At 40.4% G+C, this 21,444-nt stretch overlaps 1 protein-coding gene across 2 annotated transcripts; it reads left to right on the top strand.

Annotated features, from left to right (window-relative positions):
• Positions 1-7,421: 7,421 nt before the first annotated feature.
• Positions 7,422-21,102, top strand: C6H6orf62 (chromosome 6 C6orf62 homolog). Of its 2 annotated transcripts, none has more exons than XM_076859267.2 (5): positions 7,422-8,283; positions 11,143-11,319; positions 12,474-12,596; positions 16,599-16,733; positions 19,699-21,102. In XM_076859267.2, exons 1-5 carry the CDS (start codon positions 8,242-8,244, stop codon positions 19,822-19,824), a joined length of 603 nt encoding a protein of 200 aa, XP_076715382.1. In that variant the 5' UTR covers positions 7,422-8,241; the 3' UTR covers positions 19,825-21,102. The 2 variants fall into 2 exon arrangements, with proteins under 2 accessions (XP_076715382.1, XP_076715381.1); XM_076859266.2 differs by lacking the exon at positions 7,422-8,283 and adding an exon at positions 8,290-9,607.
• Positions 21,103-21,444: the final 342 nt, after the last annotated feature.

The following is a 21,444-nucleotide window of genomic DNA, read 5'->3' as shown; positions in this document are numbered from 1 at the left end:
TGTGAGAGAGGACTCAAGGGCTCTCCCCTCCCAGCTGGATGCCCAGCTGTTCTGGCACTATCAGCTGAACAGGCACGTTGGTCTCTGATGTCTGACAATCGCGGATACTGGGCCTGCTGCCAATCGAAGTGTGGTCCTTACACTGACGGCCTGTTCCCCCCACCTGGGTGCATGCGGGATCTTCTCTCCATCACATCTGATGTCGCCTTGCTGTCTTTCAGCATGTCCTTCTGGAGATCTGTGGCTCTCTCCACTTGGGAATATTTCGATGACTTCCTGGTAATATGGTTACCTGGACCTGCATTAGACCTCCAGATCTTTTAGGTTTTTTAAGTTTTTTTTGTCTTTTTTTCCCCCTTTATGTCATATTTTCACTCCAATGAATTTTTTAAGTGTGATAACCTAATTTTAATTCCCAATTGCTCTTCTTTGTTCTCTAATCATGCTTTATTTGTATCATTCCATTTATTTTTTAAAAAATATTTGTATTTTAGTTGTAATTGGACACAGCACCTTTATTTTATTTTTTTATTTTTATGTGGTGCTGAGGATCGAACCCAGGGCCTCGCACGCACTAGGCAAGAGCTCTACTGCTGAGCCACAGCTCCATGCCCTCATTTTATTTCTTTTTAAAATTTGTTTTTATTTATTTATTTATTTTTAGTTGTAGATGGACACATGCCTTCACTTTATTTATTTTATGTAGTACCAAGGATTGAACCCAGTGCCTCGCACATGCCGGGTGACTGCTCTACCACTGAGCCACAACCCCAGCTCTCTAGCATTCTATTTTGATTTTATGTATTTATTGTCTTCTGAGTTATCTCTGAGATTACTAATTTGGAGGTTTGAAAATTTCTCTTTCTGTTCCGCAAATCATTTCTCATGCAGTCAGCTTTTATGTTTTGTTTTCTACTTTAAAAAAAAAATTTCACATAGCTGATTTCCTTTATGTGCCCAGTGAATTAGGGGCGCTTTTAAAAATGTTTAAATAGAGAAGCAAGTTGATTTTGTTCATATTTTCCCTATTGTTACAGTCAGTGCTGTTTTCCTGCCTGATATTTATCCAGAAAACAGAAGATGGGAAGTTCCAGGTTCCCAGTTAGAGGCTGCTCAACAGGGAGGCTGCCCTGTAGGAGAAAAGTGTGGAGAACCAGAGAGAGGAGGCCTTAACTCTACACCCACCTAGCACCAGCTTGCAGCACTTAGTTAAGAGTAATGTCTTCCGACTGTCCTCCTCTCCTTCTCGTAGCTATATGTCCTTGTTGATTTAAACATGTATCTACAGCTCTTCAACTGTGTCCTGCAAAAGAGGACAGACAAATGCCTGTGCTCAGGTTGCCATCTTGCTGGTGTGTCCAGCAGCCCAGCTGGGAATCCTGCCAGTATCCCCATTGGCTGGATTTGGCTGCCTGCTACATTGAAGGAAAAAAGAAAAGATATAAAAAGGAAAAATAAATTTAATGCACTTTGGTCCAACTGGGGAAAAAGCAGCCAGATTTCTTCTCTGCAAGCTCTGAAGAAGTGGTTATGATTTGCGGAAGCCAGCCGGGGCCTACACATATGTGACACACACATGTGTGGATTCAGCTAAGCCACACTGGCCAGAGAACTGGTCACAGTTCAGCTTCCTTGGTGCCGGCCCCAGCCAGGCCAGGGAGTGGTTTTCTTAGTTTCCATTCTCAGCATGAGGAAGTTCAGGATGCAGAGAAGCAGTTACATGAAGTTGCTTGTAATTTTAAAGGAGCTCTGTTTCATTACCAGAGACCTTGGGTAAAGGCCCCGGCACCGGAGGTCCCAACAGACCAGGCTCAGCACTAGTCTCAATATTCCAATCAAAGAGATGAGCCATGTGAAGGCAGGAAAGGAACTTTGACCAGCCTGGCTGCTTTGGTAAGAACAGTGACCAAAGAGCTGTCTTCAAGGACTGACAGAAACTCTGAGGTTTTACAGAAAAGGGAAGCAAAGGCAGGGTGGGGGCTGGTGTGGCTGAGACTGTGTCATCCTGGTCAGGCTGAGTCTGATTGATGGTTATCTCAGTACTGGTTCTGGGAAGCTCTGGGAAGGTCACCTTGGCTAGAGGACAGGATTGCTCCACACAGGTGGGTGGGGAGCAGTTTCATCATGGGGTGACCCCCTCTGGGAGGCTTGAGGGTCCCTGTTGCTCGGAGGCGTTTTCAGCCGCTGTCATGAAGACGCTCATCAATAGGGCCTGTGGTTCCTGGAATCCAAGGCAACTGCAGAAGAAGAAGTTACAAGAGGCAAAAGGAGTCAGAAAGGAAGAGCTGGTTATGTCAGTGACAAGGGCCTCCTTCAGCCCCAAACCAAAGCTTCATTCTGCGTTTCTCAGTGGTTTCCCTTTCTAACCATGCACCTTCCACTGTTAGGCTGATGTCCTGCTGTCTCGTGGATGCACCAGGCCAGCATTCCCTGACCTGGCCTCTTCCACAGATTTCATTCTTCTCCTCCTTCTCTTCTCTCACCCAAATCTAATGAGACTCCTCCCAACCTTCAAAGCTGAACTGGAACATATAAATCCAACCTATCAAACCTGCTTTCATTTACCTCCTACTTTTCCTACTATTCTCTACCTGCTGGGGATTGAACTCAGGGTCCTATACATGCAAAGCAAGCACTCTACCAACTGAGCTATGCCCCCAGCCCTCTGTTCTTAATTATATGTTCTATATTGCTCACTGTTTTTCAGATTTTATTGTTGTGTTGATAACTACTTAAAGCTCTTTGAGAACAAGTAGTTATTTTTCTATAGTCTTCAAACCATACAGCACAGTGTGAATACATAGTAAATATTCAATAAATATTTGTTGTCAATTAGCTTCTCAACTGTTTGCAGGAAAGGTAGGTAGATAACTGCTTATTTCTCTTTTCTTTCTTTTTCCCTGGAAGTAGTAGGAAGCCCATATTTGAACTGGAACTGAATTTGGGAAGCTCCATTTCAGGCAGAAAAAAATGCTGTCTTCTACCCTAAGGAAACAAGTTATACAACATAAATATTGCCTGCTGAAAGCAATGGCAGTAGATGACCATCAGTTTAAGCACGTGAGTTAAGAGGGGTTTGGGAAAAGACAAAGCAGGCAACCGTGTGTGATTAAAAGATAGCCTTATAGTGTTTCCATGGTGAGTTCTCCTGGAATTGCCAACAGTGTCTCCTTCAATTAAAAGGGTTAGAAGTCATCTAGAGGTAGAACAAGAGCAAAGAATTAGGTGTTGGGGGCATAGCTCAGTGGTTAGGGTGTGTTCTTGGGTTCAATCCCCAGCACCAAAAAGAACTGGAAGCAGCCTGCTCTGGTAGCCTTCATGCCATTCACCAGATCAACCTGGGCAAATGGCCAGGAGGTGAGAGGCAGTCTCATAACTTGCTTTGGTCAAAGAACAAGTGAGGATTCTGTCCTTCTAGAAGCTGGATGGGATCTGCTGTGTCTGTTTCCTGCTCCGCTGATCATGGAAGCTGGAATTCCCATGATTCTGAAAAAGTAGTCCCAGCACTTGTGGAACTGAGGTGGGAGGATCTTCTGAGCTTAGGAGGTCCAGGCCAGCCTGGGCAAGATAGTGAGACTACAATTAAAAATTCAGTGGTGACTGTATAGTTTAGGTCTATGTGAGATGAAGGTGATACCAAAGGCCCCCAAAAGAGTGAATGAAGGCTTCAAAACAACTAAGTTTCTGGGTTTTATTTGATATATATAATTTAGTTGGACACAATATCTTTTATTTATTTTTATGTGGTGCTGAGGATCGAACCTGGGGCCTCACACATGCTAGGTGAGTGCTCTACCATTGACCCACAACCCCAGCCCCAGGGTTTTTATATTCTTGATGAGCCCCTGTGGCTCTGCTGTGGATGGGAGGTCAGTGTGTGCTGAGAATGTGCTGACTAATCCCTGCTGGACAGTGAAACTCCATTAGCTCAGAGTCACAGTTACCTTAGATGGTGAATCTGTAAGTCTGAAAACTGGAGCCAAGACCCTTCATGACACTGCCTTTAGGATCACACCGTAGAGTATCTGGAAGAGGTCTCTTGTCCCGCAAGGTGCAGGTGTAGATTCCTTCTGTGTGACTGTTTACTGAGCTTATTAAACGGGTGGTCATAAAGGTGGGCATGTCTGATAAACTTCAAAATAGTAATGGAGGGAAGTAACAGAAGTAATAGAAAAATCTCCATAGGAAAGGGAGTGGGAATGCTGCAGATATTTTTTAAGAGAGCACAAGTATGTACAGCGGCCGCTAAAGGTAAGAGGCTGTCTCTTTTTAGGAGAGTGAAGAGGAGCTGCGAGCACTTCTGACTCTCTTGTCATGTGTAGGCTACCAAAGCACAAGCAAGAGTGATCATTTCTGAGCTTGTCCTCAGTGCAGGAGCCTGGGACACCTAGACTGGTCTGGGTTATGTTTCTTCAGGGAGGAGCATGGCACCAAATCTTTACAAGGTGTTATTTTATTAAAGCGCTAATACTTTGCTGTGGTACCTGCATTTCAAAGAAGAAAATCTGATACAATATTCCTAATGGTATAATTTAGAACTCCCGAGGGGGAAATTAAGCAGATATTTTTAGTCAAGGTGTCACTATTTTTGTTCCACAAACCCCATTATGTTGGAAACAGCATACCTCTAATAAGCATTTCTTATAGAATAAAGTGCACTCTTTTCCATAGTTGGTAAAGTTCAATTTTAATTGAGTTCTTTCTGAATTTCATTAAGGTCATGGTTTTCAAAGAATTTCTGGGGGCGTAGCTCAGCGATAGTGTGCTTAGTGTGTACAAGGTCCTGGGCTCAATCTTCAGGCAGAAAAAGTTTGTTGATTACCCTTCCTATTCCATGGGCATACCAAGTTGCAGAGAAAATTGAACTAGCAGTGTCTTCTTCCTCCAGGACACATGGCTGCTGTTTTGGCTCATCCCACTAAGACCTGGCAATTTCATGCACACAGTGTTGTAAGACTTGTTCTACATGTGTTCCAGGTACTCCAATTCTGTTTCACAGGTGCTGAGGCTAGAAGCTTCACGTTTTCCCTCAACATCTGTTCCATCCTATTTTTATGACATTATAAGAGTGTAAAAATTCATTAATGGTGATTTAGATATGACACCAATAAGCAACAAAAGGAAAAATATTATTTTTAAATAAGTTATTATTAAAGTTAAAATTAACTATTAAAGTTAAAAGCTTTTGTACTGTAAGAAATACCACTAAAATGAAAAAAAGCAACTCACAGAAGGAGAAAATATTTGCAAATCATGTATCTGACAGGAACCTGTATCTAAAATAAAGAATCAATAATAAACAAGTTGTTTGTTTTTTGTTTTTATGGGCAAAAGTTTAAAATAGACATTTCTCCAAATAAGAGATGGAAGAATGGCCAATAAGCATATAAAGCCGCTCAATATCATTTATTACCTGGGAAAGGGAAATCAAAATCACAAGATCCACTTTATACCCAGTAGGTAGGCTGTAATAAAAAAGACCTACTAACAAATAGGTGGAGAAAATGGAACCCTCAGATGCTGCTGGTGGGAATGTAAATTAGTGCCACCAATTTGGTAAAATCAGGCAGTTTTCTTTGCAATGCTGGGCATCAAACCCAGGGTCTCCTGTATGCTAGGCAAGCACTCCACCATTAAGCCACATCCCCAACCCCTTCTCAAACCATTAAAAACAGTTAACATATGACCTAATATTTACATTCTTAGATATATATACCTAAAGGAACTAAAAACATGTACATAGCTAAAAAGAAACAACCTAAAAGTCCATCAACTGATGGATAATATTATTCAACAATAAAAAAAGCAATTAAGTATTGATACATGGTACAACATGGAAACTTTCTGCTAGTCAAAAAGACCAGATACTGAAAGTCTCCATTTATATGAAACTTCAAAAAAGATAAATCTATAGAAACAACATAAATTAGTGGTTGCCTAGGGCTGGAAGAGAGGAAAGAGAATAACTGCTAGTGGGTGTGGGTTGTCTTCCTGGGGAGGATAATATAATGGTTGCAAAAGTGTGACTATACTAAAACCCATTAGATCATATACTCTAAATTGGGGAGTGGTATGTGACTATTTCAGTAAAAGCTAATATTTAAGAAATAAGTTTTCATCCATGAAAATAATTACGAATACAAATTAGGGCCTAGTCAAGAACGAGCCCGTATTTACACACAGGTTTCTCTTTTTAAAATCAATGTCATAAATTATGTGAAATCTTCCATTTTACCCATTTCCACATAGCTACGTGATAGTGAAAATAAATCAGCATAACAACACTAGCACTGCAAGCTGTGACTTTTCAAAGATAGAAGCACTTTGGAAACCCTAGAAATCTCATCCTTGGTTTTGGATAATTTATATTGAGGGCTCCAATTTATATTGAACCCAATTGAGGTTCCAGTTATACCTTTGGCTCACGGGTAAAAACGGTGTTTTCACAACTATTATGTTTTGATTTCACATTCAGCAGTACTCCGAGGACTGGACAGCGCGGCAGGCGCGGGCTGTGCTCCCGCCAGCTCCTGCGCTCTGGGCGAGGCGCTCAACACTCAGCGGCCCAGGACCCGGGACCCACCCCGCCGCACCCGCTTCACACTGCGGACCTAAGGGTAGGGTGGGGGCTGAGGCCGTGGGGATCCTAGCGACAATGTTCTGACTGCAGGGCACCCACGGCCAACTTCCCCGCGAGGTCACAGCAGCAGCGGCGACTGTGACCTTGCTCCAGCCAGAGGACCGCCCTCCGGTGCGCGCACGTGGGCCGAGGAGCGAGGCGCGGGGCACCAACGCGGCCACTTTCCGCTGCACGATGTTCAAACTGCACCACTGGAAATGAATTCTCGGTTCCCGCCGCAAATTACCACGGTGCACAACCGCACAAGGACCACAGACGCTCTCAGCGAAGTGGGGACGTGCCGCGGCCTCCCAAGTACACGCCCCATCTCCTCTCCGCTCCCCGCTCCCCTCCCCGCTCCCAGCTCAGCTCAGCCCGGACCCGACCATGCCCCGCCCAAGGCTGCGCCGCGGGGGAGAAGCCGGGCGAGCGGCTGCATCCGGGTGCTTTGTGGGGCGGGGATGGGGCGTGGTTTGTGGCGTCAGGGGAGGGGCGAGCAGCCTACTCGAGGACTGGGACGCCCTGACGGAGCTACGGGGGGGCGTAACCGGAGCCCTTCCACGCCTCGTGGAGATTCCATGTCGGCGAAGAGGGGAGTTTCTCTTTTCAAACTCGCTTTGGAGGCAGGCTCTCCAGTTTACAACCTTTATTATTTATTCTGCTCTCTTTTTTTCTTCCCCGATTCTTGAGAAAGCCCTGCGCGCCTCCTCGCTTCCGGTCCTCCCCCCTCCGTTCTCGCGCAGGTGGTGCAATCCGCCGGCGCGCAGCCGCAGAGGGCGCGGGGCGGTGCCGGTGCGGGCGGGTGACGCAGCGGCCGTCGCTGCCATTTTAAGTTGTTTGTTCTTGCTGCTCTCCTCAAACGCGACTCTGCGCCGGACCGGGAGGCGCTAGACGCTGCTGCCGCTCCCGCAGCCACCGGTGGGGACGAGGCTCTGCTGCCGCGACGCGCACCCGCCTTCCGGCGCCCGCTCTCGGGTCCTCTCGGCCTCTCCGGAGCCGCCAGCGACTGTGGGGGGACGGACTTGCGATCCGATGCTCGAACTGAAATAACTTTGCGGGGCTCGCTTCGCGGACTGACCTTAGCGCAGGGCTCCCCTCTCCTCCTCCCGCCGCCCTCCCTTCGCCGCCGGCGCGCCGAGCAGACTATGGGTCCCAGGCGGGGGCCGAGCGGCGGCAGCAGCGCGGGCGGCCGGGCCTCCGAGCGCTGCGCAGCGGGCATGGAGGGGCGCAGCTGGCTGGTGGTGTTCTCTTGACATGGCTCCCGCCCGCGCCACGAGCAGCGCCCCCGCCGCCGCCGCCGCCTCCGCCGCCGCCGCCGCTCCGCCCGCAGGCTGCGGCTAGAGGCCGCGCCCGCCCCGCCGGCCGAGCCCCTGCCGCGGGCACGGTCGCCCGCCCGCCCGAGACCGCCCGCGACCCGCCCTGCCACGCACACCCCGCCAACATGGTCTGCTGAGCGCGAGAGCGGCCCGACCGGGAGCTCGATTTTCTTGGGGGGGTGGGGGGTGGGCCTACTTCACAAAGTCACTGCTATTAACACGATTATCTTCTTTTCTTCCCACTGACCCTCCCCACTTACCCTCTCCCGCCTCCTCTACCCGGGCGGGAGTTGTTTCCACGATGAAATGAGTGAGAACCCGAGTGCTCCTGTGTCTCCCGTGGTGCGAGTGAGTCGCTGCCGCTGAAGGCAAGGGCGGGGGCGGGACCTGGGGGGTGGACGGCAGGTGGTCCCCGGGCGCCGCCCGGGATTTGGGAGAGCCCGCCACCTTGGCCTCAGCCATGCTCTCGAGAAGATAAGTCGCACTCCCCCATCCCGAACGGGGCGCACGCTCAGGGAGGCTCCCTGGGGGATGTAGGACTCGGGCGCAGGGCTGAGCGCGTTGGGGTCCCGGGCATCGACCAGGTCTGACCGCAGAGCCGGAGCAGTTGCTGTCCTGCAGTACACCCCTTTTCCCTCTGCCATCATGGTTCTCCTTGGCAGCAGCACTAGCAGCCGCCTGAGGGTGAAAATGTGGGTGATGGGGAAGTTGGTAATGACTCCGCTGTTTTTTCTCATGGCTCCTTTGGGCAACAGCTGTCCGCCCCCGGTGTACACTGTAGTTGATTGCAGGGAAACTCTGTACCTCTCCCCTTCTTTCTCTACTGATTTTGCACTTTTCTCTTTGCTCACCACCAAGTGTAATCAATAACAAGCACTGACGATACATAGCAATAGTGAAATCTGAAATAACTAAGAACTAATTAGGTACTACAGCCATGGATCTGGCTGGGTAAAATCCAATTGGATATTTCAGTTTCATTCACCTACCCTGTTTTGGTGTTTTTTTTGTTTTGTTTTGTTTTTGTTTTTTTTTTTTTTTTTGGTATTTGAAAAACAAGGATCACACTTTCTCCCTCCCCATTCCTTTTCTTAATCCCTTTTCTAAAGGGGGAAAATTCGAATGGGTTTCAAGGATTGGACTGGTGTCAGCTGTGTTTTACTGCACACCTAAATCCTGACAATAGGCTTTTCATTTCCCCTCAAAGCCTTTATTTTAGCAGTGAAGCCAAATGTGTTTTCCAGAAAGTTAGTTCAAATACTTTCTCCTCTTTCCTTATTCCCCTTCCTTTTCCCCATCAATCCCCAAACATTATTGTCCAGACATGACTGGACAGCAGCTTTTGTTTCTTGACCCTGTAATATGACAGTCTGCTAATATTGCCAGAAGGTGCAGTTTTGGGGTTACAGTCGTGATTTTAGCTATTCAATCATATTAGCAGGAAAAAAAAAATGACTTGTTTCTGTTGTACTTGAGTCTTAAGAAAAAGTGCCCATAGTTTAGTGACAATTTCCAAAGGCTTTAGTACCACCTGTATTTCAAAATGGGGGACCCAAACTCCCGGAAGAAACAAGCGCTGAACAGACTTCGTGCTCAGCTTAGAAAGAAAAAAGAATCTCTAGCTGACCAGTTTGACTTCAAGATGTATATTGCCTTTGTGTTCAAGGAGAAGGTAATTTAAAGTTCTTAATGTGAATTAGCACAAGTGATTATTGTAAGTGTATATTAGTTGTTACTCTTAAATAATTTATGAATATCAGTTCAAAGAGTGGTTGGAGAAAATTATTTTGTATGCTTTGTTTTTTTACCCTTATGGCTGGTTCTGCTATTGGAGCAGTTGTGGCAAAATTATCAATGGAAGGGCTTGAAGTATTAATTGGTTTGGATATGCTTAATTCTAAAGCTTAGTAGTATCCATTTAGTTGACACAGACTGTGTAACATTGTAAAACTTTATGTGGAGCAACCCAGGGAACTTTATAACTAAATTTATCTAATGTAAAATAGGATGTTTGAAAGTGTTAAGTTGGAATCAATGTTCATATTCTAAAGTTAGCCTATTTCTTTATTCATGGTTCATTTAATGAATTAGAATATTGACTTTAATTTTAGAATTAGCTAAATATTGAAAATGGTTAGTTTGTGTTTTAAAGTGTTTATTTTTTAAATTCAAAATGACATGAAGTTTAATTTTTTTTTGTCTTATTTGATTAGTTTCACAGCTAAATAGTAAATGATGAGGTTTAGCTGGTCAAGGTGAAAGTGATGAAAGCACAATTTTTGGCACCTTAACAGTTTCTTAAATTATCAACAAGGCTATTTGATGAGAGATTAGGTTATGAATGTAAAGAAGTGCTGCTTTGATTTCTTTTTTTTTCTCACTTTAAATGATGAACTAATTTCAAATCAGAAAAGCATCGGTGTGGCATTTAGTATATGGAAGTTTTATGAATTGTTACTGTACTCTTAACTCTAAAAGCTATTGGTAATTAAGAACACACTTAATTACTGGAGTGATAAATAGCATTGCAAAGTGGTTTCAAAGTAATTTGCTTTGAAGTACTAAGAACTTATTTCCTCTTGTGCTTTTTGTTTTTTAACAAGTTGACTGCAGAATTCAAAAGACCAGATATTAGTTGGAGATGCTATACGTAGCTTCTCTAAATCCAAGATATAAGTGGTGAAACTAGATCTTTGTATCATCTGTTTTAATTTTTGTGAAGATATGCTTTTATTCTATGAATAGATGTTCATACAATTGCCTTGAATAGTTCATGACCTATACTTCACTAGTGAAGAACTTTATAAACTAGTTGGTGATGAGCACTTGATCTTGACTAACATTGAAACATAATTTGGTGTACATTTTTTTCTTCAAATATTGATATTTGAGGTTATATATATTCAGAAGGAATAGTAAAATTGACCCATTTAAAAAATGAAAATATTTGAATGGCTGCTTTTAAATTTAGCTTATAGAATCTTAAGTGAAATTATACCAAGACATGTAATTGTATTTTTTTTAAACTTTAGAGTTGTGTGTTTCTCATAGTATTTAAAAATTACTAAACTAAGTACTTGTTATGAATACCATAATACTAAAAGAAAAAGAGAAGCAAAGCTGAAAATAAAGATACTTAACATTATGAGCTGGGTGTTTAAAGACTGTACTCCCCATGGGTTAATACCTTTTTTTTTTTTCTTTTAGAAGAAAAAATCAGCACTTTTTGAAGTGTCTGAGGTTATACCAGTCATGACAAATAATTATGAAGAAAATATCCTGAAAGGTGTGCGAGATTCCAGCTATTCCTTGGAAAGTTCCATAGAGCTTTTACAAAAGGATGTGGTACAGCTCCATGCTCCTCGTTACCAGTCTATGAGAAGGGTGAGTTCTGTTGTCAAGTTGTGACCTAGTGGGTGAGGTAAGTTTTGTGAGTTAAACTTGCATTTTCCCCCCCTGAAAATGGGTAGTGACTATTGTGATGGATTTCTTCTTTTTACCAAATGTTTTTCTTTAGTAAAAGTATTTCTTATAATTATGAGTTATAATAAGTATAACTTATAAGCAATTGACTGGATGTGCATGCATAAAATCAAAGGGCCAAGAGGAAAAAAAATGAAAAAAATAATACCATCTAATAGGTTCACTACAATTAATTTATCCTTTCACATATAGTTTATAAGAACATATATAAAAACTATATGGTAAACACTGAATATATTAATATAAAACAGCTTGACAATAGGGGAAAGGGATAAAAGTGAATAATAAATTAACCAAACAAGACAAAGTTCAGGTAATATCAATGATGACAGTCCAGCATGAGTTGAAGATGGTTTAAATGTAGTCCAAGTTGACTTCAGATAAAAGATGAGTAACTGCTTATGTGGTATTATGCTGTTCAGGGTGTACACGGTTATTGAGAAGAATACTGTTTTGGGTTTCTCTTAAATAGGAAATTTAGAAGTTCTCCTGCCAACCTTCTAAACTTGGGTAATACAATGAAAGTTAATCTGGGCATACTTTAGCAAGAGATACCCACAATTAGTTGGGGTGAGGGAATGGTAGAGATTAGAGATAACTATATTGGTCTGTAAGAGGTTCTTGGGCCTTTGAGAATACATATACTGGCTATGATAATGGAGAATAGGCACGGAGATGGAAACACCAGCTGTGTCAATGGAGAGTAGGAGCAGGAATGAAGAAAAGTGGTTTGCTGTCAAACCTAACAAAAATAGCATTTTAACTGATTCATATTAGGAGTTTGAAGATACCTTTATGAAATGGGTTTATGTCATGCTCTGCTGAATCTGGGACTTCATATGAGGAACATTGAACTGAATGTGTGGACAACACAAGATAAAAATTGAAATTGGGTCACGAGCTATCTATTCAAATTGTGTAGGCCTATTACTGTTATCTCTTAAGATATAAAATGGTATGATAGGTCTTTTGTACAGTGTTTTTGTAGTCAAACTTATAATTGTTGCTTGTTACAGTTTTGTTTCTTTTAAAAGAAAAAAATTGTTATTTTATAGGATGTAATTGGCTGTACTCAGGAGATGGATTTCATTCTTTGGCCTCGGAATGACATTGAGAAAATTGTCTGTCTCCTGTTTTCCAGATGGAAGGAATCTGATGAGCCTTTTAGGCCTGTTCAGGTATTTTATTCTAAAATTAACAAGTTAAAACTGTTGAGTAAGGTCTGACTTGAGAAATTCGTTGCGTATATACTTCCTAATAGTTTTATTTCATGAGTCCTTCCTGTTCTTTTGACTATTATGATGTAAGAGAAGGAAAGTATTTGAAGTTTTGGACTCTTTGAGATTGAGGTTATTCTGTCTAATATATCTTTGAAATTGTGGACAGAGGAAGTCTTCCATGGTACTGAGGTTTGAACACAGGCATACATTACCACTGAGTTACACCCCCTGCCCTTATTTTTTGAGACAAGTCTCACTTAGTGGCCAAGGCTGACCTCAAATTCTCCTGCCTCAGCCCCTTGAATTTCTGGGATTATTGGCATTTGCCACCATGTCTGGCCAGAGAAAATCTTTTAAGGTAGACATTTTATTTACAGAGGGAGCTGATGGATGAGCTTCAGAATATCTGACCCGTATCATGCGTACTCCTAAAATGGGTTTTTTAAAAAAGTGTTCTAGAAACTGATGTGTGGGCTGGGGATGTGGCTCAAGCGGTAGCGCGCTCGTCTGGCGTGCGTGCGGCCCGGGTTCGATCCTCAGCACCACATACAAAGATGTTGTGTCCGCCGAAAACTAGAAAATAAATATTGAAAAATTCTCTCTCTCTCTGTCCCACTCTCTCTTTAAAAAAAAAAAATGAAACTCTACAGGAGAGAAATAAGTTTAGCATTGTTTTTGGTGTTAGAAGTTGAAACAGGGCCCTATATATGTTATTCATGTATTCTACACTCCTTGCCCCCTAGTATTAGATTTTAATTGACCTTAACATTGTGCTGACTTCTGTCATTTGGTGTATTAGACAATTTCTAATGTTAGTTCAAGACACTTATGTGTTGGTCCTCCTTATATTTGTAAATTTATTTTGTAGACATAGAAAATCTGCAAAAATGTTAATTATGATTTGTGGTAAACCAGGTGGGTACATCTCCATAATTTTCTACAGTGAGCATACTTTCACAGTCAAAGAATGGCATTTCAGGAACCATTTTAAGTATACTAAATTTAATAGTGGAAGGTTTATTCTAAAAGCTGAATATTTAGGAATATGAAAATTATTTTGTCACTTTAAAATATTTGTCTTTGTAGTGCTTTTGTGTGTGAATAGACTGTAGAATTTTTTTTTTTTATTGGTTATTCAAAACATTACAAAGATTGCAGGATCACATCAGTTACACATCCACATTTTTACATAATGCCATAATAGTAACTGTTGTATTCTGCTACCTTTCTTATCCTCTACTATCCCCCTGTAGAAGTTGTTATACTCATCTACTTCCATGATAATATAACTATACATCTAAGATTCATTTCATAATAATTTTTATAGATAGGTCATAGGTTAAATATGGTAACAAATATTATATTAAGTTGTTTTTAATATATAGTATCTGAGTGAGATGAATATGCTAGAGAATATAAGTTGAATATAAAAAGGATGAGAATCAGAATAGAGAATGAATGTGTGTAGTTGCAGAGCAGTGTGCCTCAGTTCTAACCGCTCGTCAGAGGTGTTGGTAGGGTTTTTGTTTTTTATTCTTCCCCGAGGTGTGGGCAGTTGAACCCAGGGCCTTCCTTGCACATGGTAGGCAAGCATGCAACCACCGAGCCATATTCCCAGACCAGTTTTTGTTCTTTAGTTCTTGATTTCTGATTGGAAGAAAGGAAGGTCTCCTTATTGTGCACAGTGTTTTTATTTTTAATTTTTGTAATGCTAGTAATCCAGCCTAGGGGCTTTGCATATGTAAGGCAAGTGCTCTACCTCTGAGCTGCATGTCCAGCCCATCACAGTACCTCTGAAAGATATTTAATTTATCTTTTTTGGTGGGGGGATTGGGGGTGGTATCAGGGATTGAACCCAGGAGTGCTTAATCACTGAGCCACATTCCCAGCCATTTTTACCTTTTATTTTTTGGGACAGGGTTTCACTAAGTTGAACTTGGTGTTCCTCCTGCCTCAGCCTCCCAATTCACTGGGATTACAGGCAAGTGCACTGCACCTGGCTCTCCCTGAAGTAATGTCAAGTATCATCATTCCTAGGTATCCTGTGGGGATTAGTTCCAGGACCCTTATTGAAATTCAGTTTCTTATATGAAACGTATTATTTGCATATAACCACCTATATATATTATATGTATGTTTAATTTTAGTTGTCAATGAACCTTTATTTTACTTATTTACATGGTGCTGAGGATTGAACCCAGTGTCTCACACGTAGCTAGGCAAGTGCTCTTCCACTGAGCTACAATCCCAGCCTACCTCCTGTATATTTTAAATCATCTTTTGATTGCTTATAATACCTAACACAGCGTAAATACTATGTAAATAGTGGTTATATTTTGTTTAAGGAATAATGGACTAAGAAAAAACTGTACGTTCAGTACAGATACAGTTTTTTCCCAAATATTTTTTTATCTGGAATTGGTTGAGTTTGCAGACATGGAAATTCATGAATACAGAAGGTGAGCTGTATGTGAATATCTAGAAAGGAAGGCCTTAAATATAAATACTTAGTTCTTCAGTAAATGCAAAAAGGAACAATTTTTTACACTTCAGTATTATTTACATAGATCATCAAAGGTTTCATAGTTTCTTGAATTCTCCATTTGGTCTTTTTCACTCAGCATTTGTCCCTTCCTGTTGCCCAGATACATTTTGTGGAAGGATGAAGTTTTTTCTTCCTCACATTAAGATTGAAAGAATATTCTTAATGAATTCTTTTTTTTTTTTTTTTTTTTTTTTTTTTTTGTGGTGCTGGGAATTAAACCCAGGAGGACCCTGTGCATGTGAGGCAAGCACTCTACCAACTGAGCTATATCCCCAGCCTGGTAGAGTGTTTGTCTAGCATTCGTGAAGTCCTGGGTTCCATTCCCAGTACCAAGTGAAAAAATATTGAAGGGGTTTATACACCCTCAGAAGTCCATCTGTGTGAGAAGTGGAAGTGTATTTCACACCTGGGCATCACATTTCAGTTAATGCTCCTTGACTGTCTTTGAGTAATGGGTTAGATCCTTATAGATGAGAAAACAGAAGTTTAGAATACTTAGAAACAGTTACATAACTGCTGAGATACACAGCTGGGATAGAAAGACAGATTTTTTTTTCTTTTCTTTTTTTTTTTTTGTAGTGGGGATTAAACCCAGGGAAGCTTTACCACTGGACCACATTCCCCAGCCCTTTTTATTTTTTGAGGTGTTGTCTCACTAAATTTTTTTAGGGCCTTGCTTTTTTGCTGAGGCTGGCCTTGAACTTGTAATCCTAAGAGCAATTAGAGTTTGTCTCCCAAAGGTCATTGGAGTTTAAAGTACTGTGGTGTGAGCCTTGGGCCAAGTAGGTTTGCAAGTGAGATTTTATGAAACCTCGCTCTAAGATCATTATTAGGATTTAGTCATGTTGATGTAGAGCTTCTTTGAAGATCAAATTATAACAGTACTGTCCAGTAGAACTTTCTACAGTGAAGGAAATGTCTTTTGTCTGAGATTGTTTAAAGTAGTGGCCAGTAGCCAAATGTGACTAATATATCTTAGTTTAAGTAGCCATGTGTGGCTGTTGGCTATATATTGGACAGCACAGGTATGTGGGAATGAGTTCAGCAAGTGTTTCAGATAGTCTTAACATTTGTAGTTACATAAACATTTGTATGGACCCTCATTGTTATACAAAATTACATATAAGAGGAAGTGAGGGGAAAGGGAGAAATGAATTACAGTAGATGGGGTAGAGAGAGAAGATGGGAGGGGAGGGGGATAGTAGAGGATAGGAAGGGCAGCAGAATACAACAGACACTAGTATGGCAGTATGTAAAAACGTGGATGTGTAACCGATGTGATTCTGCAGTCTGTATATGGGGTAAAAATGGGATTTCATAACCCACTTGAATCAAGTGTATGAAATATGATGTCAAGAGCTTTGTAATGTTTTGAACAACTAATAAAAAAATAAACATTTGTGTGTTTTAACTAGGCCAAATTTGAGTTTCATCACGGTGACTATGAGAAACAGTTTCTGCATGTACTGAGCCGCAAGGACAAGACTGGAATTGTTGTCAACAATCCCAACCAGTCAATGTTTCTCTTCATTGACAGACAGCACTTGCAGGTAAGGTAATTTGAGAACAACTTTGGAACTCGTGAAAGGCTTTGTTGGTTATTAAAACTGTTTTCTAAGTAAGATACTTAATTGTTTTGCCACCTCAATACTGCCTTGTTTTTTGAAGTTATTTTAAAAACAAGAAACAAATACTGTACTTCTTACTCTAGAAGTTCCTAAATTGTGCTGTATATTAGAACTTCCTGGTGAACTATTTTGAAAGTTCTTATGCAAACATCAATGTAGGGTATATGGTCAACAGGTGAATATTACCTAGGAACTTATTAAAATATAGACTCTCAGTCCCTACTCTACTCCTGCTTAATCAGAATCTGCATTTTCAAGTGATTCCTAACCCTATTTTGAGAAGTACTGATGATGTAGGCCTTTTAAAATAAAGATCTAAAAGGATGAGGTACATTCTATATTAAAAAATTAGTGCAAGAGAAAAAGAAAAGATAAACTATGGCTCAAATTTTTAAGGTAGGGCACTAGAGAAGACATAATGGAGAAGGTGATATAAGTAAAGTATGTTTTAGTACTCATTACATTGCAGACCATATGTTTATGTAAGAGAGAATGTGTGCAAACTGAAAAATACAATGTCGAATCATAGCTTGTCTCTGAGGAGCTAACAGGCTGCTTGGGAAGATTCAACATGTGCTTTTTAGCGTACAGAACATAAAGTAAGTATATGGTATAGGAGCAAATCAAAGAACTAGGAATTAAAAGGAAAGTTAATATTGGTGGACGCTTTTGAGGAAGCCATACAGAAAAACGTGATTGGGGAAAAAATGAGCATATATATATATTTATATTTTAGTTGTAGTTGGACATAATACCTTTATTTTATTTTTATGAGGTGTTGAGGATCGAACCCAGCACCTCTCATGTGCTAGGCAAGCACTCTACTGCTGAGCCACAACCCTAGCCCCTGAAGTTGACTCTTTATTTTTCCTTTTTTTTTGTTTATGTGTCCTTTAAATTATTTCTTGAGGAAGTGTTCTGTATAGCAGGCAGTTTTGCTAGTTTTATTCAGTTTTAAAAGTTCCTGAATTATAGTGGACTCTAAAGCACAGGTTTTTCTCACAGAAGCTGTAATAGCTAGCATAGAGGAACCAAACTTCATTTTCATGTGAATATATTAAGAAAAATTAGCACTATATAGCCATGACTTTGGGATGCTACTTATTTTTTTTTTTTTTTTTAAGAATGAGAGAGAGAGTGAGAGAATTTTTTTTTTTTTTAATATTTATTTTTTAGTTCTCGGCGGACACAACATCTTTGTTTGTATGTGGTGCTGAGGATCGAACCGGGGCCACACGCATGACAGGCGAGCGCAATACCGCTTGAGCCATATCCCCAGCCCCGGGATGCTACTTATTATAATAAATTATTTCCTGTTAGGAATCAAGGACACATCTTTTCTATGAATTAAGCAGCTTGAATCCTGATGAAAAATTTAACTTTATAAACCAAATTTGGGTTGTAGGTAGGTGACTATCTCGTATTGCATAGAGTATCCCAGTATAGTACTGAAAGTCTCAAGTCCTGGAAACTCTTCAGTCCCAGGAAACGGGAATGGTTGTCAACAAACTTGGTCTTTGATGCTCTTAGTCCTCTTCCTCCATTCAGATTCTGTTCTTGATCTTCATAAGCTGAACATGTGTGTGGCCACATTTGCCTGTTAGAAGAATTAACTGCAGCGTTAATTTGTAAAGGAAATTGAAACGATAGTGGCCCAAAACACTTTGTGCTCAGCTCTACACTAAGAGCTATACATGGATGAACTCATTTAACCCTCGATAATCCTGAGGATATCGGTATTAACTCCCCTAATTATAGCTAAGGAAATAAATAAATTGATCAAAATCATCTAGCTTGTGCCTTTTTTTCATAAGTAACAAGGGTTAACCAAAGGATAATCTTGGATGGCCAGGTGGTAGAAAGGTGCAGGTCTAGAGTTGGAGGATTCTTTTTATTCTTTTTTGTAATTTATTTTGCAGTAGAATGCATTTTGACATAGTGCACAAATGGAGCACAACATCTTATTCCTTGGAGTTGGTGGATTCTTAGAGCAGCCACTTGCTGGCTATGTGATTTTGGACAAATAAACTTCTGTGAACATGTTCTTTCGGTTGAGCAAATAATTTTCATAAGCTTCCTGTGAGCTTCATAATTAACTGAGGGACCAGAGTGTAGCTCTGCAGTGCTCGTTAGTATACACAAGGCCCTGTTTTCAATCCCTAGCACCTCAAAAGATCTACAAAATGAACTAGTCTATATACATATTACACATTCATTGACATAAATGGACTGCCTCATGAGCAAGTCAGTCTTAGATGCTCAGAAAAAGATGAACTTTGCAATCAGTTTTATTTAGATCCTATCTTCCATTTACTGGCCATAGTTAGCCAGTAAATGGCTTCAACCAGTTTTAGTAGTTAGCCACAGTTACTGGCTTTCTAGCACATAGTACATGTTATCCTTAAGTTAGATGATTGAGTGGTAAATACTTTTAAAAGAAAAGAGTTTGATTTAGTTGGTCACACTTTGGCTTTCCGGTCCCTAACCCCAGAGGATATGCTTAGAACTTAACCCATGTCTAATTATCTCCCTGGCTTCAACTCCTGCTGACTCCCTATACACAAAAACATGACTAGAAGTCTGATCTGTTTCCATGAAATGCCTTTAACATTAATTTCTTTTAGCAAGCAGCCTTTGGTTGACTTAATAACTTTTTATAATTCTGCATAAATTTTCTATGCATTTAGTTTACAATAATCTTTACTTTTTTTTTGTGCCTTGTATGGAAAGATGATCTTCCTTACTAGATTGCTAGACTAGCTAAAATGGTAATTTATCACTTATTCTGAAGGCTTTTAGTGTGCCATAGGTTCTCCCTAAATTTAACCTTCAAATAATAATTAGATTCAAGTCTTACTAAAAATATTAAAAAATTTTTCCTTCCTAGACTCCAAAAAACAAAGCTACAATCTTCAAGTTATGCAGCATCTGCCTCTACCTGCCACAGGAACAGCTCACCCATTGGGCAGTTGGCACCATAGAGGATCACCTCCGTCCTTACATGCCAGAATAAAGGGCCGACCAGCAAAATGAAGATCAGAGAATGCAGCAGCAATTGTTTTTCTTGTTTTCTTACCACTTTATTTTTTCAGAGTTTGAAGAAAATGGACTCATGCACAGAACACTATGCATTTTGAAACTCGTTCATCCTGGATTTTTTTTTTTTTTTTTTTAATCATTTGTATCTCAGAACTTAAAAAAAAAAATTAGATGTCTTCTGCACGGACTGTGTGAAAGAAGATGCTTTGCATACTTGCTGCACTGCATCAGCATCTTACTAAAAATGTGAAGTGAAGGACTGTTGTACACTGATATGCTTAAATGTATCTGAAAGCACAAGGTGATACTCATTTTTTGATGGTCTTCCCATTTGTGCTGGTTTTGCCTCTTTGACATCTGTCATCAGTATTGAGAGGGTGAGAAATGAATGTAACAGGTATAAGTAACGTTGAAAAAAACTTAATAGCTTTGCTATGATCACCATTGTTCCAGAGCACTATCAGATTCATTCTAATGACCAGAAGTGGTTGTTTAAAGTACAACTGTGGGAAAGAAATCTTAAATGAAAAAAGCATCTCATTATAGGCATTCTTGCCTCATTTTACTGGGCCATGTTTATGTTTCTTGGTACTCATAAATACATGTATTTTTTTCCCAGATCTCTTTCCCCAAGTTGCTGTTATAAAAGTATTCTGCTGAGTGTGGATGCATTTATACTCATTAAAGCAGATCTGGAGTCTGAAGTAGCTAAAAGCAGCTATAAAACTGAGAAATACATTCATAGCTGCAGAAACCGTGATAGGTAGAGGACTTTACTTTTGGTTTTTGTTTTGTTTTTTGGTGTTAAAGAGAAGAGATTTTAATTACAAAGAAAATTCCAATAAATTGTGCAGAAATACTGGTTTCTACACCATCCTAAAGAAAAAGTTATGAGGGATTTTTGGAATAGGAAAACATTTTTTAAAGTTGGGATTTAAAAATTGTAAAAATGACCAGAGTGTCAAAGTTCTAGTAGAACTCATTTTGTGCAATGAACATGAGGAAAGACTACTGTATAGTTTTTGGGGTTTTTTTTCTTTGTTTTTTTTTTTTTTTTTTCTTTTAAATGAAGAAAAGCTTTGCTTAAGGGTTGCATACTTTTATTGGAGTAAATCTGAATGATCCTACTCCTTTGGAGTAAAACTAGTGCTTACCATTTCCAATTGTATTTAGCTTCTGGTTGGAATTTGAAAAAATGAAAACCTAAATAAAATAGGTGAAAGTTCCCTGACTATTCAGGTGAATACACAAAGCTTGAAGTGGTAACTTTATTATCCCAAGTCACTGAGTAGATGTTACTGACCATTTTAGGGGATTATTTTATGGTCCATAACTGAACAATTAAGAAAAACCCTGGCAGTTTGTAATTTCAACAAGAATAGAAATCAAAGATATTTGGTTAGCTTTCAATAGTTCATAGTCTGCCGTTACACTTGCTTCATGAAAAAAACCATTCTTAATTTCAAAGTGCATTCACATATTCTCTGATCAGTTAAAAGTTAGAATCCATTTGAAATAACACTTTGAATTAGGTTTGTATCTTAACCTCTTAATTCTGAATGGAAACAGATGCAGAGGTTGAATAATTTTCCCA

The sequence above is a fragment of the Callospermophilus lateralis genome, chromosome 6 (genome assembly GCF_048772815.1).
Source record: "Callospermophilus lateralis isolate mCalLat2 chromosome 6, mCalLat2.hap1, whole genome shotgun sequence".
Taxonomy (NCBI): Eukaryota; Metazoa; Chordata; class Mammalia; order Rodentia; family Sciuridae; genus Callospermophilus; species Callospermophilus lateralis.
The sequence above is the reverse complement of the archived record's forward strand: the minus strand, read 5'-3'. Positions and strand labels throughout refer to the sequence as shown.